The sequence below is a fragment of the Hyposmocoma kahamanoa genome, unplaced genomic scaffold, assembly GCF_003589595.1.
Source record: "Hyposmocoma kahamanoa isolate Upper Pololo Valley unplaced genomic scaffold, ASM358959v1 84, whole genome shotgun sequence".
Taxonomy (NCBI): domain Eukaryota; kingdom Metazoa; phylum Arthropoda; class Insecta; order Lepidoptera; family Cosmopterigidae; genus Hyposmocoma; species Hyposmocoma kahamanoa.
The window spans coordinates 6,171,448-6,191,817 of NW_020654229.1; the positions used below are offsets into that span (position 1 = coordinate 6,171,448).

Genomic DNA, 20,370 nt, shown 5'->3' on the forward strand with positions numbered 1-20,370 from the left:
AAAACCGACCTCAAAAGTACGTGGAATTACGTCTATTTGCTAAGTTTGATTGAAATATCGCCTAGTTCGCCACTATACAGAGCTTGATACTGGAGATAATAAAAATAGGTTCTCACTACGACACTACTCAAAGTATATCGAGAGAAAAACGCCTTGAATTGGAGAAATAGCAAAATCAACTAAATAATTGCTAGAAGTAATTGCTCCTAAATTAAAGTTAGGCGCTATTTATAAAAATGAATCTTCATGCGTGAACAGCCACCCTTTGAGGTGGATGATTTTCTTCAAAAAGAAATGGGACCACTATGGAAATACCCCCTTTCGAACAAAAAAAGAATCATGAAAATCGGTTCACAAATACCGGATTTATCGCGTAACATAGATACAAAAAAAAAAGAAGAAACAGTCGAATTGAGAACTTCCTCCTTTTTTGAAGTCGGTTAAAAAGAAACGGAATCACTTTTTATAGGTAATGAAATACGTAATTTTGTAATTTTCGTCCATTATAGCAAAGCTCAAGTTAAACTGGTCGATTTCAAGTGAAACAATGACGATACTCGTCGATTATTTCGAATTCGGGCTGGCCAATCTTGAGACGGGAGAATTCGATCCAAAAACTGTTTTACGTACACGCGGAACAACAATCAATATGTACAAAGAGCATTTAATACGGCGCTATCAAAAAACAAACAATAGGCCAAGTACCAGAGAAGCTTCATGATTGGTTTTTAACGTCTAATTAAAAAATCTTACTAATCAGATTTTTTTTATGAGAGCTAGAAACGTACTACCCAGTAGTTCTATTGAATATAATAATAATAATAACGCACACATTCCACAAAGCCCCGCACTGGGGAAACCCTGTGTCGCGGGTGCCATAGACACACACAAAGACAAACTCATGAAAGAAATAAATGTAGGCCATACAAATATTTCTCTCGGTCCGGGAATCGGAGACGATACGATCTGAGACGTCTGCGTGGCAGTTTGCATGGTAACCGTTCGGCCACAGACGCAGTTAAGTTAATATAGAACTACTGGGACGAAAAAATCGCATTAGGTCTATTATTGTTATTAAATTATATTTCAATAATAATAGAACTAATGGGAAAAAACATATAGTTATGGCTTGGCTGTACACATAAGTAACTTGACTTGTGGCGCAGTTGGTAAGAGCAATGCTACGGTGCAGCATGATCGTGGGATTCATGTCCCACCGGGTCGAAGAAATTTTTCTGTGTTCGATCTTTGTAACAAAACTATTGGAATAACATTTTAAAGGATAAAAATTCTTAACGATTTCGGAGGACCGCTAAGTAAAATGGAGATAAATATAACTAAATTCACTATAAAATCATTTGAAAAGGAGTTACGTGATCGTATTTATATTTTCGGAAAAAAATTGAACTAAGTCCATATAACTACTTGGTTGGTTTTTTCCTACTAGTTCTATAATTAACCGACTTCAAAAAAGGAGGAGGTTCTCAATTCAACTGTATGTTTATTTTTCTTTTTTTTTTGTATGTATGTTACGCGATAACTCAGGTATTTGTGAACCGATTTTCATGATTCTTTTTTTGTTGGAAAGGGGTTCCATAGTGGTTCCATTTCATTTTGAAGAAAATCATCCACCTCGAAGGGTGGCTGTTCACGCATGAAGATTCATTTTTATAAATAGCGCCTAATTTAATTTAGGAGCAATAACTTTAATGGTTGATTTTGCTATTTCTCCAATTCAAGGCGTTTTTCTCTCAATATACTTAGACAAGTTACTTTGAGTAGTGTCGTAGTGAGAACCTATTTTTATTATCTCCAGGGTCAAGTCATGTATAGTGGCGAACTAGGGGATATTTAACTGCCTCCGTGGCCGAACAGTTACCATGCCGGACTGCCACGCAGAGGTCCCAGGTTCGATTCCCGGGCCGGGAGAAATGTTTGTATGGCCTACATTTATTTCTCTCGTGAGTTTGGGTGTACTTTGTGGTTGTCTATATGTGTGTCGATGGCACCCGCGACACAGGGTTTCCCTAGTGCGGGGCTATGTTGAGTGTGTGCGTTTATTTATTATTTCAATAAAACTTAGCAAATAAACGTAATTCCACGTACTTTTGAGGTCGGTTTTTTTAGTACTCTGAGATAATTATAGATCTATGAAATAGAACTAGTGGGAACAATGGGCCCTGCCAATGCGCCCATCACCCTAAGACATGAAGTTGACAAGACCCATGTTACTGCTTGAAAGAATAGGTGCGGTGGCAGTACTTCCTTGGACACGTTCACAAAGAGATCTTAATACTGTATAAATATATCTCATAGATAAAACAACATTGACACAAGCTACAAGAAGTGAAATGTTTAACCCAAAACATGGCCTTGTTAAATTTACATAACGATTAAAGATACGACAGTAAGAGCGATACCATACGGGCGTTGCGACGACGTTACGTTGTAGTAAACTGCTTATGAATTTTAAACGTTAACGCTTTGTACATACTTTTTAAATAAGCGTGCTTATAAAAGACCTTTTCACTTAAACGTTTTTAGTTTAAAGCTTACAATCGTTGAAAAAAACGTGTAAGCCCATAGACATTGTTTTAAAAAGCTTGCAACATAGTATCGACAGGGAAAAGCGAGAGTAGGCTACTTAAGGTTTTAAGATAAGTAAGTTTATTTGTAAAAAATTTTATTTTTATTTGTAGCATTATTCGCATTGACGAATTAATTTGTTTAGAAAGCACAGATGGCGCGACTTGGCACTTAGGGTCGTATTCTTACTCAATGCTCAAGTCAGGATTGCACTGGAAATACGACCCTAATGGCAGGGACTTGAGTATGATTTCGAATGCTTTAAACCATATTCAAATCCTGACTTGAGCATTGAGTAGAGTTCTAGAATACGAACCTTTAACGTTGACGTTGTAAAAAATTATATTGTTGAGTTGAACTGAACGACTCTTACAATTTAAAATTATAAGCGTGCTTGTGGGCTTATATAAAAAACAAACAATAACCCTGTATATGTCGGTAGCAGTAGAGCTCCTTGTGAAAGAGTTCGTCCAGGGTAGTACTGCCACCTTACCTATTTCTGCCGCTAAGCAGTAGTGTTAGCATTGTTGTGTTCCGATTTTGAAGGGTAAGGTTGCTGGTGAAATTACAACTTATGTGTCAGGGTGACAGGCGCAGTGGCAGTGCCCCTCAGATCTTTCAGATTTATAGCTTTGAGTGTCACTGCAACTGTTATGGACAGGCGTGTGGCTTACCATCAGGCGCACGACCTGTTCGTCCCGTGACTTGACATTATACAAATAATAAAAGTAACACATACTCATACAGCCTTTGTAATAACGTACTATATTTAGGGCTTAGAATAATAACGCACAGAATGATAGTTTCATATCACACGAACTGTCACAAGTGAGGCAAAAATCTAATTCATGTAGGCTAGTTTTAGTAGTAGGTTAATTTTCGGTTTTAGTGAATATTTATATAAAAATACAAGTTGAAACGCGTTACTTCCTTGTGGAATGTGATGTTAGTTTCTGTTTTATGTTTGTCTGATGTATTTTTACACTCATTTACCCTTTTAGCTAAAATTCTTGAGCTGTTCGCGGTGCAAGTTGACCTTGAGCACTGACGGCCCGCCCGCTCGTGTAGGCCCATTGGGCGCGCTTCAATTTGCCTCACTTAGCGTGTGCGGACTAGGTTTCTATGCGTTATTATTCTAAGATTTAGGGCATATAGATTGCATTGACGACTAGCGTTGGCGGATTTTGTTGATATGGATGACAGCTGCTAAATAAAAAGTCGTTTTCTGCTTCCAGCGTCCTCCATAACATTCTCTGGAGCCTGTCCCAGCACGGCGTACAGCCAGATAAGGAGATGGCGTTGATCGTTCTTCTCTGCGAAAGGATGCTATCGCAACAACCCGCTGTCTTCCTTGGTGAACAGGGTAAGTTTTAAATGAATAATAATGAAATTAATAAAAAAAAGCACTATTATTTTAATAATTGTAACTTTTTCATTGAAAAACAAACCGATTTCCATGGGGTCTCCTCATCAGATTCTAACTTCTTAGTTACAATGGGACTGTTACGGACGCCTTTGTACATTTTATACTTTTTACTGGTTGCCATGGTGACAGTAATTTGTTGATTACATGTACGAGTATGTCAAATAAGAAGCCGACTTTTATTTGCGGAAAATAAGTAGTAATCTGTGATGGCCGAAACGAACCCGGAACAGCATCAGGGACCACACGAGACTATACCCTTTCAAACAAAAAAAGAATATTGAAAATCGGTGCACAATTGATGGAGAAATGGGATATACACCGACATAGCTATAAAATTTGAGGATTTCCTTGGATTTTCATGGGATCCCCTAATCAGATTCTGACTTGGTGACAATGGAACCACCATGAGAGTGCACCCTTTTAAATAAAAAAAGAATTTTCAAAATCGGTCCACAATTGACGGAGATATCTGTAAACATATACAGCCGAACGTATAACCTCGTCCTTTTTTTGAAGTCGGTTCAAAATAAGCCTGAGGACGTAACTTTTTAAGACGTTTCAGACTTACTCAAAATTGCATTTTATTTTGAAATCGTGCGAAAATAATACTTGAAATAAGCGTTCGAATAATCGGAGTTACGAGTGCGGCATTTCTTTGTATAAGATTGGATATCTGAGCTATTATAGTATTATATTGTCTCGGTACCGCCAATGGACACCACGCCACCTTAATTATTGGATCTATTTTCTGTTACCACGCCCACGCAGAGGTCCCAGGTTTGATTCCCAGGCCGGGAGAAATATTTGTATGGCGTACATTTATTTCTCTCGTGAATTTGGGTGTAATTTGTGGTTGTCTATGTGTGTGTCCATGGCATCCGCGGCACCGGGTTTGGAAAGGTGGTACCTCAGATGTGGTCCCATTTAAATTTCAAGAAAACATTCCACCTCTAAGAGTGGCAAACTAGGGTATGAATCCGGTTTCTCACACTTTCCGGTAACCGATTTCAATAAAATTTATCATATAGATGTAATTACACGAACTTTTGAGGTAGATTTTTTTTAGTACTCTGTACTGATTTGATGTTTCTTAATTTCTTCTTTCACAAAATTCGTTTTCATGTTATTTTGCTTCTTTTTTCACAAAATTCGGGAGCATAATATTAGTAAATAAATATGTCTGTTTACAAAAATAACGGAAAATAAAAAATAATCAAAAAATAAAATTATCGCAGTGTTCATTGGAGGAATCGATCTGTGCTATATTAGCACAGATTACTTAATATAAATAAATTAAAATAATAGTTACTACGCAACAGATACATCACTCATACAAAATCGAAAATACTTACGCTATAATAGCCTACTTAATTTGACTAATGACACCAGGCGTTCATACGAGGAAAAAGGAACCTACACACGCGCTCAGAGAGGTGAAAATAACGTTGCCAGCCGTGTGCGGAACCGAATGTTCATAAATTAATTATTTGTATGAGCACTTGTGCTGCGCACTTACCGCGTAGCCTTGAGCAAGCTTAAACTCTTCAGATTGTGACTTAAGGCTTCAAGTCCCTATTCCCCTGGTGTGCCTCTTACCCCCCCACTGACCTTAATTTTTTTTTAAAGGCTTGGCGCTTTTGAAATCGGCCGCTCTGCGTTGCTTCAAACGGCCTCTACTCACTCGCTATCTAGTGCAGTGTGTCAGAGTCGCCATAAGAGCGGATCCCAGTGCTGTAGACGGCCGAGACTGTGTCTTCAATGAGGTAAGACATATTGAGGAAGCGAATTTTTTTTAATGTACATAGCATCATTAAATTTGTGTCAATTTATTTAATATGTAGACACAAACAAAACGGACAACAAGTGAAAGTGTTCATCCAGTGAAGTACTGCCATCTTACCTATTTCTGCCGCCAGCAGCAGTGAGCGTTACTGCCTTTCGGGTTTGAAGGGTTAGGAGGTGCTGATGAAATCATAGGCACATGGGACTTGTTAACTTATGTCTCAGGGTGACAGGCGCGGTGGCAGGGGTCCTCAGATCTTCGCGATTACTTCACTTAGTGGCATAAAAATAGTGTTATTAATTTCCACGTGTCCTTCAACATCTCCAGATTTTTATAATAGGAACACACTTACATAATCTTTTAACAAGAAAGTAAGAGAAGTAGTGTTTTTAACTTGAAATATTCTGGATGTTTTTAGTGACAAATTGTTTTCAATGTAGCTAACAACGTACTTGATTCTCTTATAGATCGACGCGCAAGGCGACAATCTCGTGCTTGCGTGCGCGCGCGCTGGCGACTTGTTCGCCGACGTGCTGTACGAGCTGACCGTGCGCGAACAGCACCAAATGCCGCTTTTCAACGTGCATCACGTCAATACCGAGGGTAAGCTGCGACCTTTATGGCATCAACAGCAAGCGACGTGCTTGAAAATAAGTTAAAAATGATTTTCGTTAATTTTTGGAAAAAAAAAGATAATTTATCCAAACATAAAGAAAAAACTTAGCACAAAAACCAGTTTTTGCTTGTGTTGTAAAGGTGTATTAATAAAATTATGTTTTCGTAACATTTTATTGTTTTTTGTAGACCTTTTCACATTGCCACGATTCTTAAAATATTTTTTTGTAATGGTAACACATTTTTTATCTCGAATTCCATCTCAGAGTACAATTTGAGCCAATGGACCAATATACCTCAAGAAGTCTGCTAATCACCATACTCCGGGTCGTAACTCTGAAAAAGGTCTAAATTCCTAAACCAATTACAGGTTATGCAGCATTGCACATGGCCTGTCGTCTGCACAGCGCCAGCTCGCCACGACTTCACGTCGCTCACGTTTTGTTGGAACACGCCGGGGTCGATATTTGGCGAGGAGTAAGTGATTCCAAACTTAACGCATTCCAAACTCGACGCAATCCTAACTCGACGCATTCCAAACTCGACGCAATCCAAACTAGACGCTTTCCAAACTGTACGCAATTCAAACTCGACGCATTCCAAACGCGACTTATTTAAAACTCTCAAAACTCACAGGTTGTTAAAGGAAACGCGGTAAATAGTAACATAAATAGTAAATAAAATTTATGAATTTTAATAATTTCTTCTTTAATATTTTGCACACGGAAGTTTTTATCCTTTTTTTTTAGCGTTTGCAATATTAAAGAGCAGAATTAGCTTTTCTTAAAATTTCACTTCGAAAGCATTTTGGGACATTGTGCTTTTACAAGAAGTAGTAGACAATCAAGATTCAAGGAAAATTACGTCGAAATAGGTGATGCCCGTCACTTCGTCTGCTTAGAATACGTGCTTCGAGTACTGTACTGTTTCATTTCACCCCTATTGCAACCTTTTAAGATTTTATTTTTGAGACAAAAAGTACCTATACCAAAGTTCATCAAAATTAGTTCAGCGGTTTAGGCGTCAAACTTATACGTAAAAAAAATGTTATTACAACATGGTGCGTTATTCTTTATTCTGATCTAATTTTTATTGTGGTTCATTTTTCGGGGCAAACCTAATTGGAGAAATACGTAATGTCAGATCAATTGAAACTGGCTGGTTTTACTGTTCAAGGTCACAGTTGTTTTAGTCTCTAACCTGACTCAAATATAGTTATTTTCGCATTTATAATATTAGTTTTGATTGCGTGACAAAGATAATGTAGTCATTCTCCAAGTTTGTAACACATTTCATGTTTCAACAGGACGTGAAGGGCGCAGACACGTGCGTGCACCTGGCTGTGAACTCCCCCACCTGCGACCTGCACCTTCTGCTGCTTCTATTCAGACACCTGGACCGCAAGCAGTGGAAGAAACTTGCTCATGCTCAAAACAGAAGGTAATTCACTATTGACGACAATAACACGAACAAGCCGCAAAGCCCTGAGGGGCACTGCGCCCATCACGCTGAGATATGAGTTGACCATCCCATGTGCCTGTAATCTCACCCTTAAAAATCGGAACGTAATATTCCTTATATCTCTTGGCGGCAGAAATAGATAAGGTGGCATTACTTACCTGGACGTACTCTTTCACAAGGAGCTCTACTGCTATGCAGGAATGCAAAAAATGCAAGAGGAGACACATTTTAAAGTTTTTCATTTCAATTCAATATAGATAATCAAATACACGTCCTTATTAAAATGTATAATATGAACAAGAATCTCAGTACAAAGTACTAAAAAAACCGACCTCAGAAGTCATTCATCCCCTAGTTTGCCACCCTTAGAGAGGGAATATTTTCTTCAAATGTAAATGGGACCACTCCCGAGGTATCCTCTTTCCAACAAAAAAAGAATCATCAAAATCGGTTCACAAATGCCGTTACACGTAACATATATACAAAAAAAACATACAGTCAAATTGACAACCTCCTCCTTTTTTAGAGTCGGTTAAAAATTGATTTCGATACTAGTATCATTGTCAAAATAGGATTAAAGAAGGTTCACAATTCAGAGAAAATTTTACTTTCTTTCACAATCTTTTTTTTATAATATCAAGTGACGGGACGAACAAGTCGTGCGCCTGATGGTAAGCTACACGCCTGTCCATAACAGTTGCATTGCCACTCAGAACTTTAAACCGCAAAGATCTGAGGAGTACTGCCACAGCAACCTTACCCTTAATCTATCGATAAAACTGTCGACAATTTTATTTAAAATTCTGAGTGGCATTGCAACTGTTATGGACAGACGTGTCGTTTACCGCCAGGCGCACGACTTGTTCGTCCCGTTACTTGATATCATATATAGTTTTAAATGTAGTGTATGTATGAACAAATGAACCTGTGTATACATACCAGTGGGACGAATAATAGACATATGATGATTCAAATGAAACAAGTTCCGCTATTATTTTGCATAAGCATAACCAACATTCAATCTATAGTCGATGGAATATTTGTAGTTAAGCAAAAAGGATCCAATCCACAAAATCATCAAAAAAATTGTTATATGTACCAAAAGTCCAACCTCTTAGGTCAGCAAAAAAATCCAACATATAAACATAAATAAATACCTCTGGAGTTACATGACATTGTAAGTTTTGAAAATAAAACAAGAGTGAGAAAGACTTCTGCCACATCTCGACAATGACTGGATGTGCATTGAATCCTTTTTGTTTAACTACGTCCATTTAATCGGCTATAAATCACTAGCTGCTTGCAAGCGGGCAACACTTGCACAAAGAACTCTCATTTTACTCCATCTCCAAAAAAAACCTACTATATTTGAAATGAAACATTTATTGTTTGTTACAGCTCTGTAACCCCCTTGGAACTAGCGCGCAGTGCGGCCAAATCGACCACCCGGCAGAACTACCCCCTCGAGGTCCTCGAATTCCTCAAAAAGTGTCGTTGAATTCGTTTATACAAAAATATACTTCCAATACAGACCACATTATACTCTTTACAGCTATCACAAGGTGATATCAACTTGTGGTACCTTTAAAGGTAACAGCTGAGTGACAAGATTCACAAATCTGTCACAAGGTGTCGCTTACGACGTTTAAAGCTGAAAACCCCAGTGCAAAGGTCTATAACAGACCCATTAAAGAATTTCGTAGACCTGCTGGCCTTTAGCTCAATTGTCAGAGTGACACAGTAGACGCAGGGTCGAGGAATTTTTTCTTTATATTTGTGTTAATAATTACAACAAACTATTGAAGTTGTTTCACGGTCGTAAACATCGTGAAATTCCAAAAAGTCAATAACATCTGTACTCTATAAATACTCCTGCCACTACTGGGCACGGATCGTGTCGATCAAAGGATAACTTTGAAACGTTCTTATTGTAAGTGACATAGGGTTGAAAATAAAACTTAATATGTAAACTTTAAAATGCTCTTGACTGTATAACAGATGAAGATTGTTTAATCTTTTAATCATGGGTATTGTCGTCTCAACTGACATGACACAACGCCATCTTTGTACTAAATAAAAACATCTGAAAAGAAAAATCTGAATTTTACTGTGAATGGGATACTGAGTTTTTCGTTGGCCAAAATATCGAACACGTTTCAAGAACGTCATAAAACCGAAAGAACGTCAGCCCTGAAGCTTTAGATTTCAATGGCGTTGTAGATTTTTCTACTAGGGGACTGTACATACTTTCGAACGACGGTCCGAGTTTTCCAGATTTGTATAGTCTCCAATTCGAAACGCGCTAAGAAAGCTACACGAGAGTAGGGAACCATTCCTTAGTCGCTAGCCGCGACACCCAAGTGAATATACTCTGTGGTTCTAATACAAACTACACTCACGCGTTGTGAAATCTACAATAAACGCAATAAGCCTAAATTCACAATTGAATTGGAACTAGAAATAATGCACATAATAGATTTTACTTTCAGGCAAAATCCTAAATAAAGACCTGGATAAAGAAATGCATTTTTTTCCGATTGTGTTGCCCGTGGATTTGTAAATAATATCGACCGAAGCCTTATTAAAAAGTGATAAAAATTATGTCTTTTTTTTTAATTCTAATATGGTTTTTTTAAGTAGGCGTTACATTAAGTTTATAACTAGATATAACTAATTTTAAATAGTAATTCTAGATTTTAAACAATTTTTTTGTGTAATAATAAAACAACACCTTATGAAAACTTGTTTTAAGGATCGAGGTTATAATTTGTTCATGAACAATTGATATCGAACAAAACAAAATGTAGTTTTAATTATTTCTTAGCATTACCAACTCAATGGTCGTGCCACAGTCTGGCACTGGTCTCCTAAATGATAAAACAGAACAAATATAATTCGTTACAGTACATAGTTATATTATTTCGTGTTGTGACATTAGTTTTTATGTTAATTATCAAATATATTAAGTATCAAACCAATGAACGTGGTTCTCTTTGAAAAAAATGTTAAATGTGCTTCCAAATTGTGGATTTTTACGCTGTAAATTCCTTTGGTCAGTGTGGAAGCCGCTAAATCGATTTCGCCCTCGAGTAGTTTATTTTTTAATAATAATAAATGACGGGACGAATGAGTCCGTATCAGTTGCAGTGCTTTCAATCCCGAAGATCTGAAGGGCACTGCCATTGCGCCCGTCGCCCTGAGACAAGTTGACAAGTCCCAATGTGCCTGTAATTTCACCAGCACCCTTACCCTTCAAAACCGGAACACAGTAATGCTCACATGATTTAAAATTAGCAGACAAGGTTTGTAACAACAGTCATTTTGAACAATAAAACCTGCTAATTTAAAAAATGATCTCTTTTTTCAATTGATCTGATATAATTTTTCAAAAATAAACCGCAATTAAAAATTAGGTCAGAATAACCCACCATGTTGTAATAACAATTTTTTTATTACGTATCTAGGTGTCTACTCTCGTTGTCTGTCCAACGTCCGTTCGAAACATTTACTGTCAAATAAGTTAAAAGACAATGTCGGGTATGAAGCTTCATTCCCATCATGCATCTTTTAATTAGGTGGAGTATTAATTATTTAACAGTAATTATTCCGGGCGGAGAACGAGAGAGAAGGGTGCCTTCAAATTATAGACGCTTATAGAAGCTGCAGTGGCACCACTGTACTAATTTTCATACATTAAAAGCGCAGCTGCAGCTCCACTGTCGCGCTGCTTTTGCAGATTAAACATATTGTATGAAAATTAGCAAGAAGCATTTTATTTGAAGGCGCGTTAATAGCTTTCATAAGTTTGTAAATATTAAAAATGTATAAACATCACTAGTTACAGTTTTGTAACAACGGTGAACTTTAAACGTGTAGTAATCCACTGAACAACGTGATTATTCACGACATTTTAAAAAATATATTAAAAAGTAAAAAAACATTGTAACCAGGGTTGACAATTCCCTTTTCTTGTTATGTTGTATTATATATATATTTTTATTGAAATAATAAATAAGGTTTTAACAATTAATGTCAAATAAAACATTGTTAATAAATATAAATTTGCTTTTTATTTATATTCTTATGTCCCACTAGAGCACTCTGTGGAAAATGCCGAATTGTCGGCGAGGTATCGCGGCAGAGGATTTTTTAGGTTACGAATAGTAATATCTACTTTCATATCACGTACCACTGTGGATCACCGACAAGTACCGCTCCCGGATCTACTCTCGTTCCCGTTTAACATCCGTCCGAAACAATTTGAGTCATCCGTAGAACAAAGATCTATGTGCACTGTTCTCAGGACATAGTACATTTCGTTCGTTCTTCGCTGTGAATGTCAAAACGACCGTTGTTCGATTTTATATTTCCGAAACGAAATAAGATATATAAATTCTCAAAACACCTTCACTTAGGCCTTAGTTTGAATAATGAAATTATTTTCGTAACATACTTAGTCTCTTTTCGCTATATAATCACATCGGACTCTGTTCTTCGGATGAGTCGAATTACTGTTAAATAAGTAATACTCAACGGTCAAGGTCAATGCTCAACCATATTAAACATCGAGTACATAACCAGAAACAGAGACGAAATGTAATTTAATCTGTTTGAAAACTATTCAGCCATATGATTACTGTGACAACTGCGCTCCGATTGGCGAGCCCGAGTTCGAAACAATTGACGGGTGTCGTCAACTGTTTCACTTCAAACCGACCAGTTAACTTGAGCTTTGCTATAATGGACGAAAATTGCAAAATTACACATTTAATTACCGATGAAATATGATTCCGTTTGTTCTGTAATTAGATGTTTTGCTGTTTTTCCCACACCACCGAATAGAACAACACGCCATTGTTAGAGATATTATCTTTATTACAATAAATACAGAATATTATGATATTAAAAACGCATGACGCAATTGAAGCTTTGTTGTGTTTTGTTTTGCTCAAGTATTTATTGACAGTAATCGTTTTCGGGCAGATGTCGGACGGAGAAGCCGTAGACCTCAAGCATCCGAAACGTTGATTCACAGTGGTACTAGTGAGAAATTTTTGTACCTACCACTAGTTTTTGTGTAGCAACAGAAATAAGAAATTACTACTTTAATAACTGAGTTTTATATTTTTTTTACCGTCCGTGATACAATGTATTTCATCATTAAATCTAAAATAAACACAACGTTTGTTAATTTCTCGTATAAATAAATATGGTTCACAACACAACAATTATGGATTTAGCAAATGGCGGGTATTTGTTTTTTTTTTTAACAACAGATGGCCAGCTAGCTATTCTTCCATAGATAATACAACTCGGAAGTAAAATGTAAAAAGCAAAGATTGTAAAAAATTGGCTAAATTCTTATACGGAAAATGATTAAAACAAAATTATAAGACATTTTTAATAAGTAATGAATAAGTAGTACATACTACTACAGTACATACAGCCACATGGCTGAACAGCGATTAAATTTCTGTATAAATAACATTTGCGAATGTTTTAATTTTGAACTACTTAAGTAACTTTGGTAACCTTGCTTGAACTTGAACCTGACTTAGGGCCGTATTCTAGAACTCTACTCAATGCTCAAGTCAGGATTTGAGTATGGTTTAAAGCACTCGAAATCATACTCAAGGCCCTGCCATTAGGGTCGTATTTCCAGTCCTTGTGTTGCCAGTGCAATCCTGCTTTAACATTGAGCAGAGTTCTGGAATACGACTCTTAATCTGCCGTCCACTAACTAAACAGCGGCTAAGTGACAAATGGTCAAATATCCGTTTTAAATAGAAAAAATAGAGCACAAAATTCTCTTTTAAAAAGAGTTAAAATTAGTTAACGTGTTCAACTTATCGGAACCTACGCTAACGACGCATAGCCGAAACTGCCGTGTTTTAGTTAGCAGATTAAGGGAAGTATATCGTACTACAAATAAATAAAAACTCCTTACCGACCATTTGGGGCATTACAGTCAAGTTAGCCACCATGCAACCATACTATTTACGAGCAAGTGTGATGAACAAAACATAATTTAACCTCAACCAATAGCGCTTTGATCTAAAAGTCCAACCAAAATAACGTAATGTAGTTGCGACTCCTTAGGTATGCATGGATTTCTGTTTGAAGCCAATTTCCAACTCCCAAGTAGAGTCATGGACGGCGAAGGTGTTAACAACACCAAGCAACCGCTTGAAGCTTATAATTTTTAATAGCAGTAGAGCAATAGTTCGTCCAGGGAAGTAATGTCACCTTACCTATTTCAGCCGCCAGCAGTAATGTGAGAATTACTGCGTTCCGGTTTTGAAGGGAACTGGTGTAATTACAAGCACATCGGACTTGTCAACTTATGTCTCAAGAGTGACGAGCGCAGTGACAATGCCCTTCCGATCTTTGCGGTTTAAAGTTCTTGGCACTGCAACTGTTATGAACAGGCGTGTCGCTTACCACCAGGCGCACGACTTGTTCGTCCAGTCACTTGGTATAATAAAAAAATTAAATTAATGGCGCGTGTGATGACCCGCTCTGTGCTACTCGAATGCACAATCACAAGCCACGCTGCTACATTTGTATAGAGTTACCATATTTGTATTATTATATGCTGTTAGGGTTCTACATGCTATAAATCAATAAAAGGGCAATAAAAAAAACGTCGAAAATCGAAGAATTCCAACATTTATTCTCATTGATTCGAGACTTCAGATTGATTTTCACAAGACACCATGAATCGCAGTTACAATTTTCAACAAAAAATTGCAACACCTCACATACTACACACACACTACTAGTGATGAGAAATGGGTAAAAAACGTATAAAGGGCATAACATACTGTCATAAAAGCGGTGGAAATAGAAACTGTTAATTACACTAAACAATATTAAAATATCTGGGTAAATGCGCTTACGTTTACCATTTTTATCGATTGTACCCGCTTTCACATCACTGCACAGTAACTACATACAGATTTGATTTTAAATGCAGAAAAATAATTTTGTTTTTTTTTTTATAGCAAATATGTAGAAAATTATCTTGTCTACTAAACATAAAAGATTATTGGGTAATTTTAAGGTTAGTTTTCTCTACCTAATTTCGATGGCAATATTTAATATTGAATACTTCACGATAATATGCTCGAATACTTAAACAATAAAAATTGCCACCTAAATTAGTTTAAGCACTAACCTCAAAATTACCCTATTACATTTCAATATTCGAATTAGAACTTTTACAAACTGTGACAAGTACCAATGGCATAGGGAATGTACGTGTATCTACAGTTTAAATGCAGACAGAACTTAAGTTTCACCCATATGACCATTGCTACCTAAAGGTGAAGTCACACTGCAGCAGCGGCGCGCGGTGCCTCTTTGAACTAGTCGCTACAAGTCTCGCACTTCAATTTGAACTTTTTTTCTTTAGACGGTAAGATTAAAAATGCTGCTCTTTCGGTGTGACTCGACCCTAACTGTCATTGTTACAAACGCTTGTAGTATTTCATATTTAAGTACATTTTTTTTTTTTAATGAAAACAGTTTTAATATTTATGCAATAGAGGTGAAAACAAATTGAAATACTTTTCTAAATTCAATTTATCTCTTTAACATCACCGTAACTTTTACAGCGAGTCGCAAAAACGTTCTTTAAATTTAATGTATCAAGGAGTTATCACACTTATGCGGCTTGAGCTGGTCAGAAAAAGATTTTACTGGCCGGCTGTTGAAAAATTTGAAATTACTTGATGGAACATTAAAGTTAATGGACGTTTTAAGACTAGACAAACTTCGTTTAGAATAGCTTTAACAGAGTTTTTATGTATTGTATAATATTCTTCATTACAAATTGCACATTGACTTCAAAATATTAATATATACCTTAGAATTATGCGTTTAAATTCAGAAGACATGATATTCAAATTTTATATAAACACATCGATGACTTTCTAGAATAGCGACGTCAAAAACAGCTAACTTTAAATTGGTTTAAAAAACACTAAAACATCTGGTGAGCAAACCCGATGATAAGTATGTTTTTCCAATATCACCTCAATAAACGATGAAAAGCTCGAGTCTTAGGGAATGACCACACTTGTCGACACGGTATGGCATAAACCTGTCAGAAAAATCTGTTTGGCCATATTTGTAGAAAAGATATAGTGTAGTGACTCCTTTATCGACAAGACAGTGTAAGAGGATTGAATAATTATTTTGCTTTGGATCGCTATTTTTGAAAGGCAGCGACATACCCCCAATTTTGTCCACAAATGTTCCTAAATATTATTTTTGGGTAATTTACAAGTTAGGTTTTTCTATTTAATTTCTGTGGCAATTTTTTATTAAAATATTCTAGAATTACGTCATACAGTATTATTCAATATTCGAGTGCAGGTAACCTGAAATATAATGTATTATTTCACGATAATATAACTCTAAATATTAAAAATAGTAACCTGAAATATAATGTAATATTTCACGATAATATAACTCTAAATATTAAAAATTGCCACCGAAATTAAGTTTGATAAAACTAACCCGATAATTTTACAAGCAATGAAACGATGGAATTATTATAAGTAAGATTTATCACAGAGTTTTATGCACAAATCGCGCAGTCCATAATGCGACAACAGTTTTATAAAAAAATTACGGTACCAGCCGTATGCAATCTGGCTGGTGCCGAATGTAACAAACTCCTGTTTTATATGAAAAACGACATTATAGTTTCATCAAGAGTTTTCAAGCAAGAGCACATCAAAAGCTTGAGACTGCATTCTGGATCGCACTTATCGTCAACGGCATAAAATTGAAAATATCAAGTTTCACGTGCTCTTGTTATTTTTATGGCAGTATCCCAAAAGATTTCGAATTCGAATGAATTTATTATTGAGAGTGCGAAAGTAATTGTTTAAATATATTTTTTAATAAATGTTGTTCTTGAAATTTAGAAATAGCTTCATTTCATTGCCTGTTTTAATAAAAAAAAGTATTTAGGAGAATAGAAACTAAGCCATGTACATGTTTCTAAGACGTAATAAAGCGAAATTAATTGCAAATTAAAATCAAGGCATTAACGCACACATACAAAATCTTACGCATTTTATTTTCAAATAATTGAAAAAGAAAATTATTTTTATACAGGACAACTATAAAAACGTCATCTGAGATCACTTTTTTTATGATTTTCAAAAGGTTTGTATTTTTTTTGTCATTTTATAATTATTACTACGCGTAATTAAAATAAGTATCAAATATTACAATTATTCTACCAAAAAAGAAATTAAATTAAAGAAATATTACATAAAGGAAAATAATGCCAAATTTATTGTTATATATATTTTTTTTCTTTAAACTCTCAAAAGAAAAGTTAGTCAATCATAAACTGAAAAATATATTAATAGCTATTTTTAAATTTTAATTATAATATATTATTGTAATAATAAGTAATACTACATTAAACGATAGATGTACTTTTTTATTTAATAAAGAAAAATCGGTGGACTTTGATTTTTTCACTTCCTATGCGTTCACACAAACCTAAATTGAAAACTTATAAACTAGGAAAAAATATGGAATTTATTTTTTCAACTTTTTTTCTTATAAAAATCATCACAGTAAGAAAGCTATAGCAGTGACAAGGGCCGTAGTTAAAACTGAAGCTGGAACCAACGTTTATCTAAAATACCGACTGTAGTCAGGCTTAAGCAGAGATGGGCAGTGGGAAACCCAATCAACCCGCCCGTGTTCTAACCGAGTTTTTATTAATTTCTGCCCAAAATCGTGGGGGGAAGCGGTGAATACGAATTTGGCAAATTTCGATAAGTCACTTGATATCGACGTTGAATTCTCATGCACATTACAATTCGATTTTTATAAAGATCAATTCAAGTGCATACTGAATTTATTTTAATGTAATTTTCAACCGAATGAATTCAATAGACTGCCGCAATTCAAGTCGTCTAGACCAGAAAGCAATAATATTTGAACAAAACTCGATTTACAATAAATATTTAGTAGCAAATAGTTTCTTCACACTATTTCGGGCGCTATGGGCACTTGCCCATCTCTGGGCGTAAGGGTCAATCGAAACTCGGTAAGTCAAAGATATTATTGTAAAAATACTAATGTTTTTAATTATTCACTGGAAAGATATTGAAACGTTTTCGCTCTTTTTTATTGGAGCTCGTAAATAGCACCGAAGGGGATGCAGCTAGTCCAGCCAGACTAAATACCACCCCTGTCTGTCTATACGGTATAAGAACATCGCTTCTTCCTCATTTTTATTCGTTTATATTAATTTCTTAACAGTTTAACTAATAAAGCTCTTCGCGATATTGGCTTGGTGATGAAAGAAGCGTTGCCCATTCGACATGCCATTATTAAATCCACACAAGTATTCCTTTGTAACAGATAGCTGCTTAACGCACATTAGGTTATGAATTGATTATATCTTTTTGAAATTTAATAAAAAAAAAAAACAACTTTACTCATAAATCGAAATTACAGTCGCGCATAAACAACCGCGTTGGTTTTGATACCGTCTTTCTTCATCAACAAATCATTGGAGCAGCCCAAAAGGCAGAATCACAAACGAGCTGTATTTACGCGGGTAGTCAGCTGGTGTTAAAGTTAGGATCACGAGATCCGAATTATGTAGACTATATCCACCTAGATAAAGTAGTCAATCACCACATTCATTGACTAAGCTTGAGGCGGTCAAAAAATCTTTACTATGTCCAATAAAAGACGTGCGTTTTGTCTGTCTCAATAGCGTCGTCGGTATCAGCTTTTTTGCTATTATTGAATATACTTGACGTACTTACTTTATTCACCGCGTCTAGGGTTATCTGGAAGAGATCTTTTCTAGAGATAACCTTCGCATATTCTTTGTAACATGTGTTTTTAATGCCATTTATATGTGCAATAAAGAATTATAAAAAGGCGTATTTTTTTGACCGGCTCGAGTAGTTTTCTTCATCAATAAGTCTGGTGACACCTTAATGCTTTCCTCTGATATCTCGGAATCATTGTATTTTGTTTTATATTATAAAAAAAATGTAATTGTAAGTAAAAAATATAACTATTTTGTATTTTTTATTATTTCGCGATTTCAGAGGAAGGTAATATCTACTCTATGTATAAGGGCGCATTCAAATTGGACGCTTGTACAAGTGCTGCACTAGCGCGACGGTAGCGCGACAGCTGCGCGTCTGCTATAGACGCGCTCTCTCTCTATTTGCTTCAGTAATTTTTAGTTCACCAATCGTGACAGTGGCGCTGCAGACGCGCTTCTAAATCTTATATGAAAATTAGTAGTAGCGCCCTAATTTGAAGGTGCATGTTTAGGTAAACATACTCAACCTATTCAGACTTCTGGCTATGATTTATGAGTTAGTTTATATAAATACTTTCTGGTGGACCTTATTAACTGGTCGGTACTTATTAGGCGTTAACCAAACTACCGTATTCCACGCGGATTGTAGACCAAAAAATAATAATACTTCAATTAATTTTTACGACTTAAAAATCTTTAAAAAATGTATATTGAAGAGTTTATATCGATTGCACCTCAATAAATTGAATATTGAAATATTTTTATTATTTGTAGAAAATATTGTCTAGTGCCAAAAATTGAGATTAGAAACCAGAGCCTCCGCTGGTAAGCGACCCATATACATTTGGAAAAAGTGGTGCAGGAAAGGAACGATCGCACGATGTAACATTCCTGTCCTGTAGGACTAGCACAACGCAAAACACTGCTGTTCTCAAAGAATTTCAGATAGTTGAGATTTTTCCGGAAAAAATACCGAAAAATTAGAAAAATATAATTTCGAAAGCTTATATTATTTAGCGTGAATTATAAAATAATAATAAACGATTTAAAACCATTCCACAACAGTGAAAACAATCCTTACACCTCACTGGCTCGGAAAGGCTTCCTTTCTTAAAAACAAAATCTACATATACTACGCAATCTGCACATCGCATAAAACTAAATTGATACCTCACACGTAAGTTGTTGTAAGTTTTAAATTAAATATTTAGTTTTTTATATATATCGTAGTTTCCATATTTGAAAATAAACTTAACACTAAGTGATTTCTTTACTTTTATATATGGAACCTATAATATACATAAAAAAAGAATATATTTATATTAAAAAAGCAAAAAAAAAACAAAATGCTATTTTGACTTAGGTGTAAACATCGTGTCTATAACATTACAGACTTCTCTGGTTTGTAATCTCAATTCATTTATTTATTTTTAAAATTAAACTAACGCCCATTCTAACTCTGATAATCGCGCATTCGAAGTTTGATCACGGAATTTTTAATATCATCAAAAATGGGATCACTAATTACTATTTGTCGCCTTACTATCTCAAACTCGTATCTTATAACGAGTGATTATTTAGGAGATGGCAATGACTTGATAAGAAATTTAAAATAAATAGTAAGTTCACTATAAGATACGAGTTTGAGTAAGTGAGGCATCGATTTGTTGGGTTCTC

At 35.5% G+C, this 20,370-nt stretch overlaps 1 protein-coding gene across 1 annotated transcript in view; it reads left to right on the forward strand.

The window, feature by feature from the left end:
* The window catches only part of LOC113234495, a 69,007-nt gene extending 57,199 nt beyond the window's left edge, over nucleotides 1-11,808 (forward strand). The window contains exons 5-10 of the mRNA XM_026469831.1: nucleotides 3,822-3,949; nucleotides 5,639-5,775; nucleotides 6,263-6,398; nucleotides 6,781-6,887; nucleotides 7,717-7,850; nucleotides 9,270-11,808. Of these exons, the coding sequence (XP_026325616.1) occupies nucleotides 3,822-3,949; nucleotides 5,639-5,775; nucleotides 6,263-6,398; nucleotides 6,781-6,887; nucleotides 7,717-7,850; nucleotides 9,270-9,369 (742 nt within the window). The 3' untranslated portion in view covers nucleotides 9,370-11,808. The remainder of the gene's footprint in view (nucleotides 1-3,821; nucleotides 3,950-5,638; nucleotides 5,776-6,262; nucleotides 6,399-6,780; nucleotides 6,888-7,716; nucleotides 7,851-9,269) is intronic.
* Nucleotides 11,809-20,370: the final 8,562 nt, after the last annotated feature.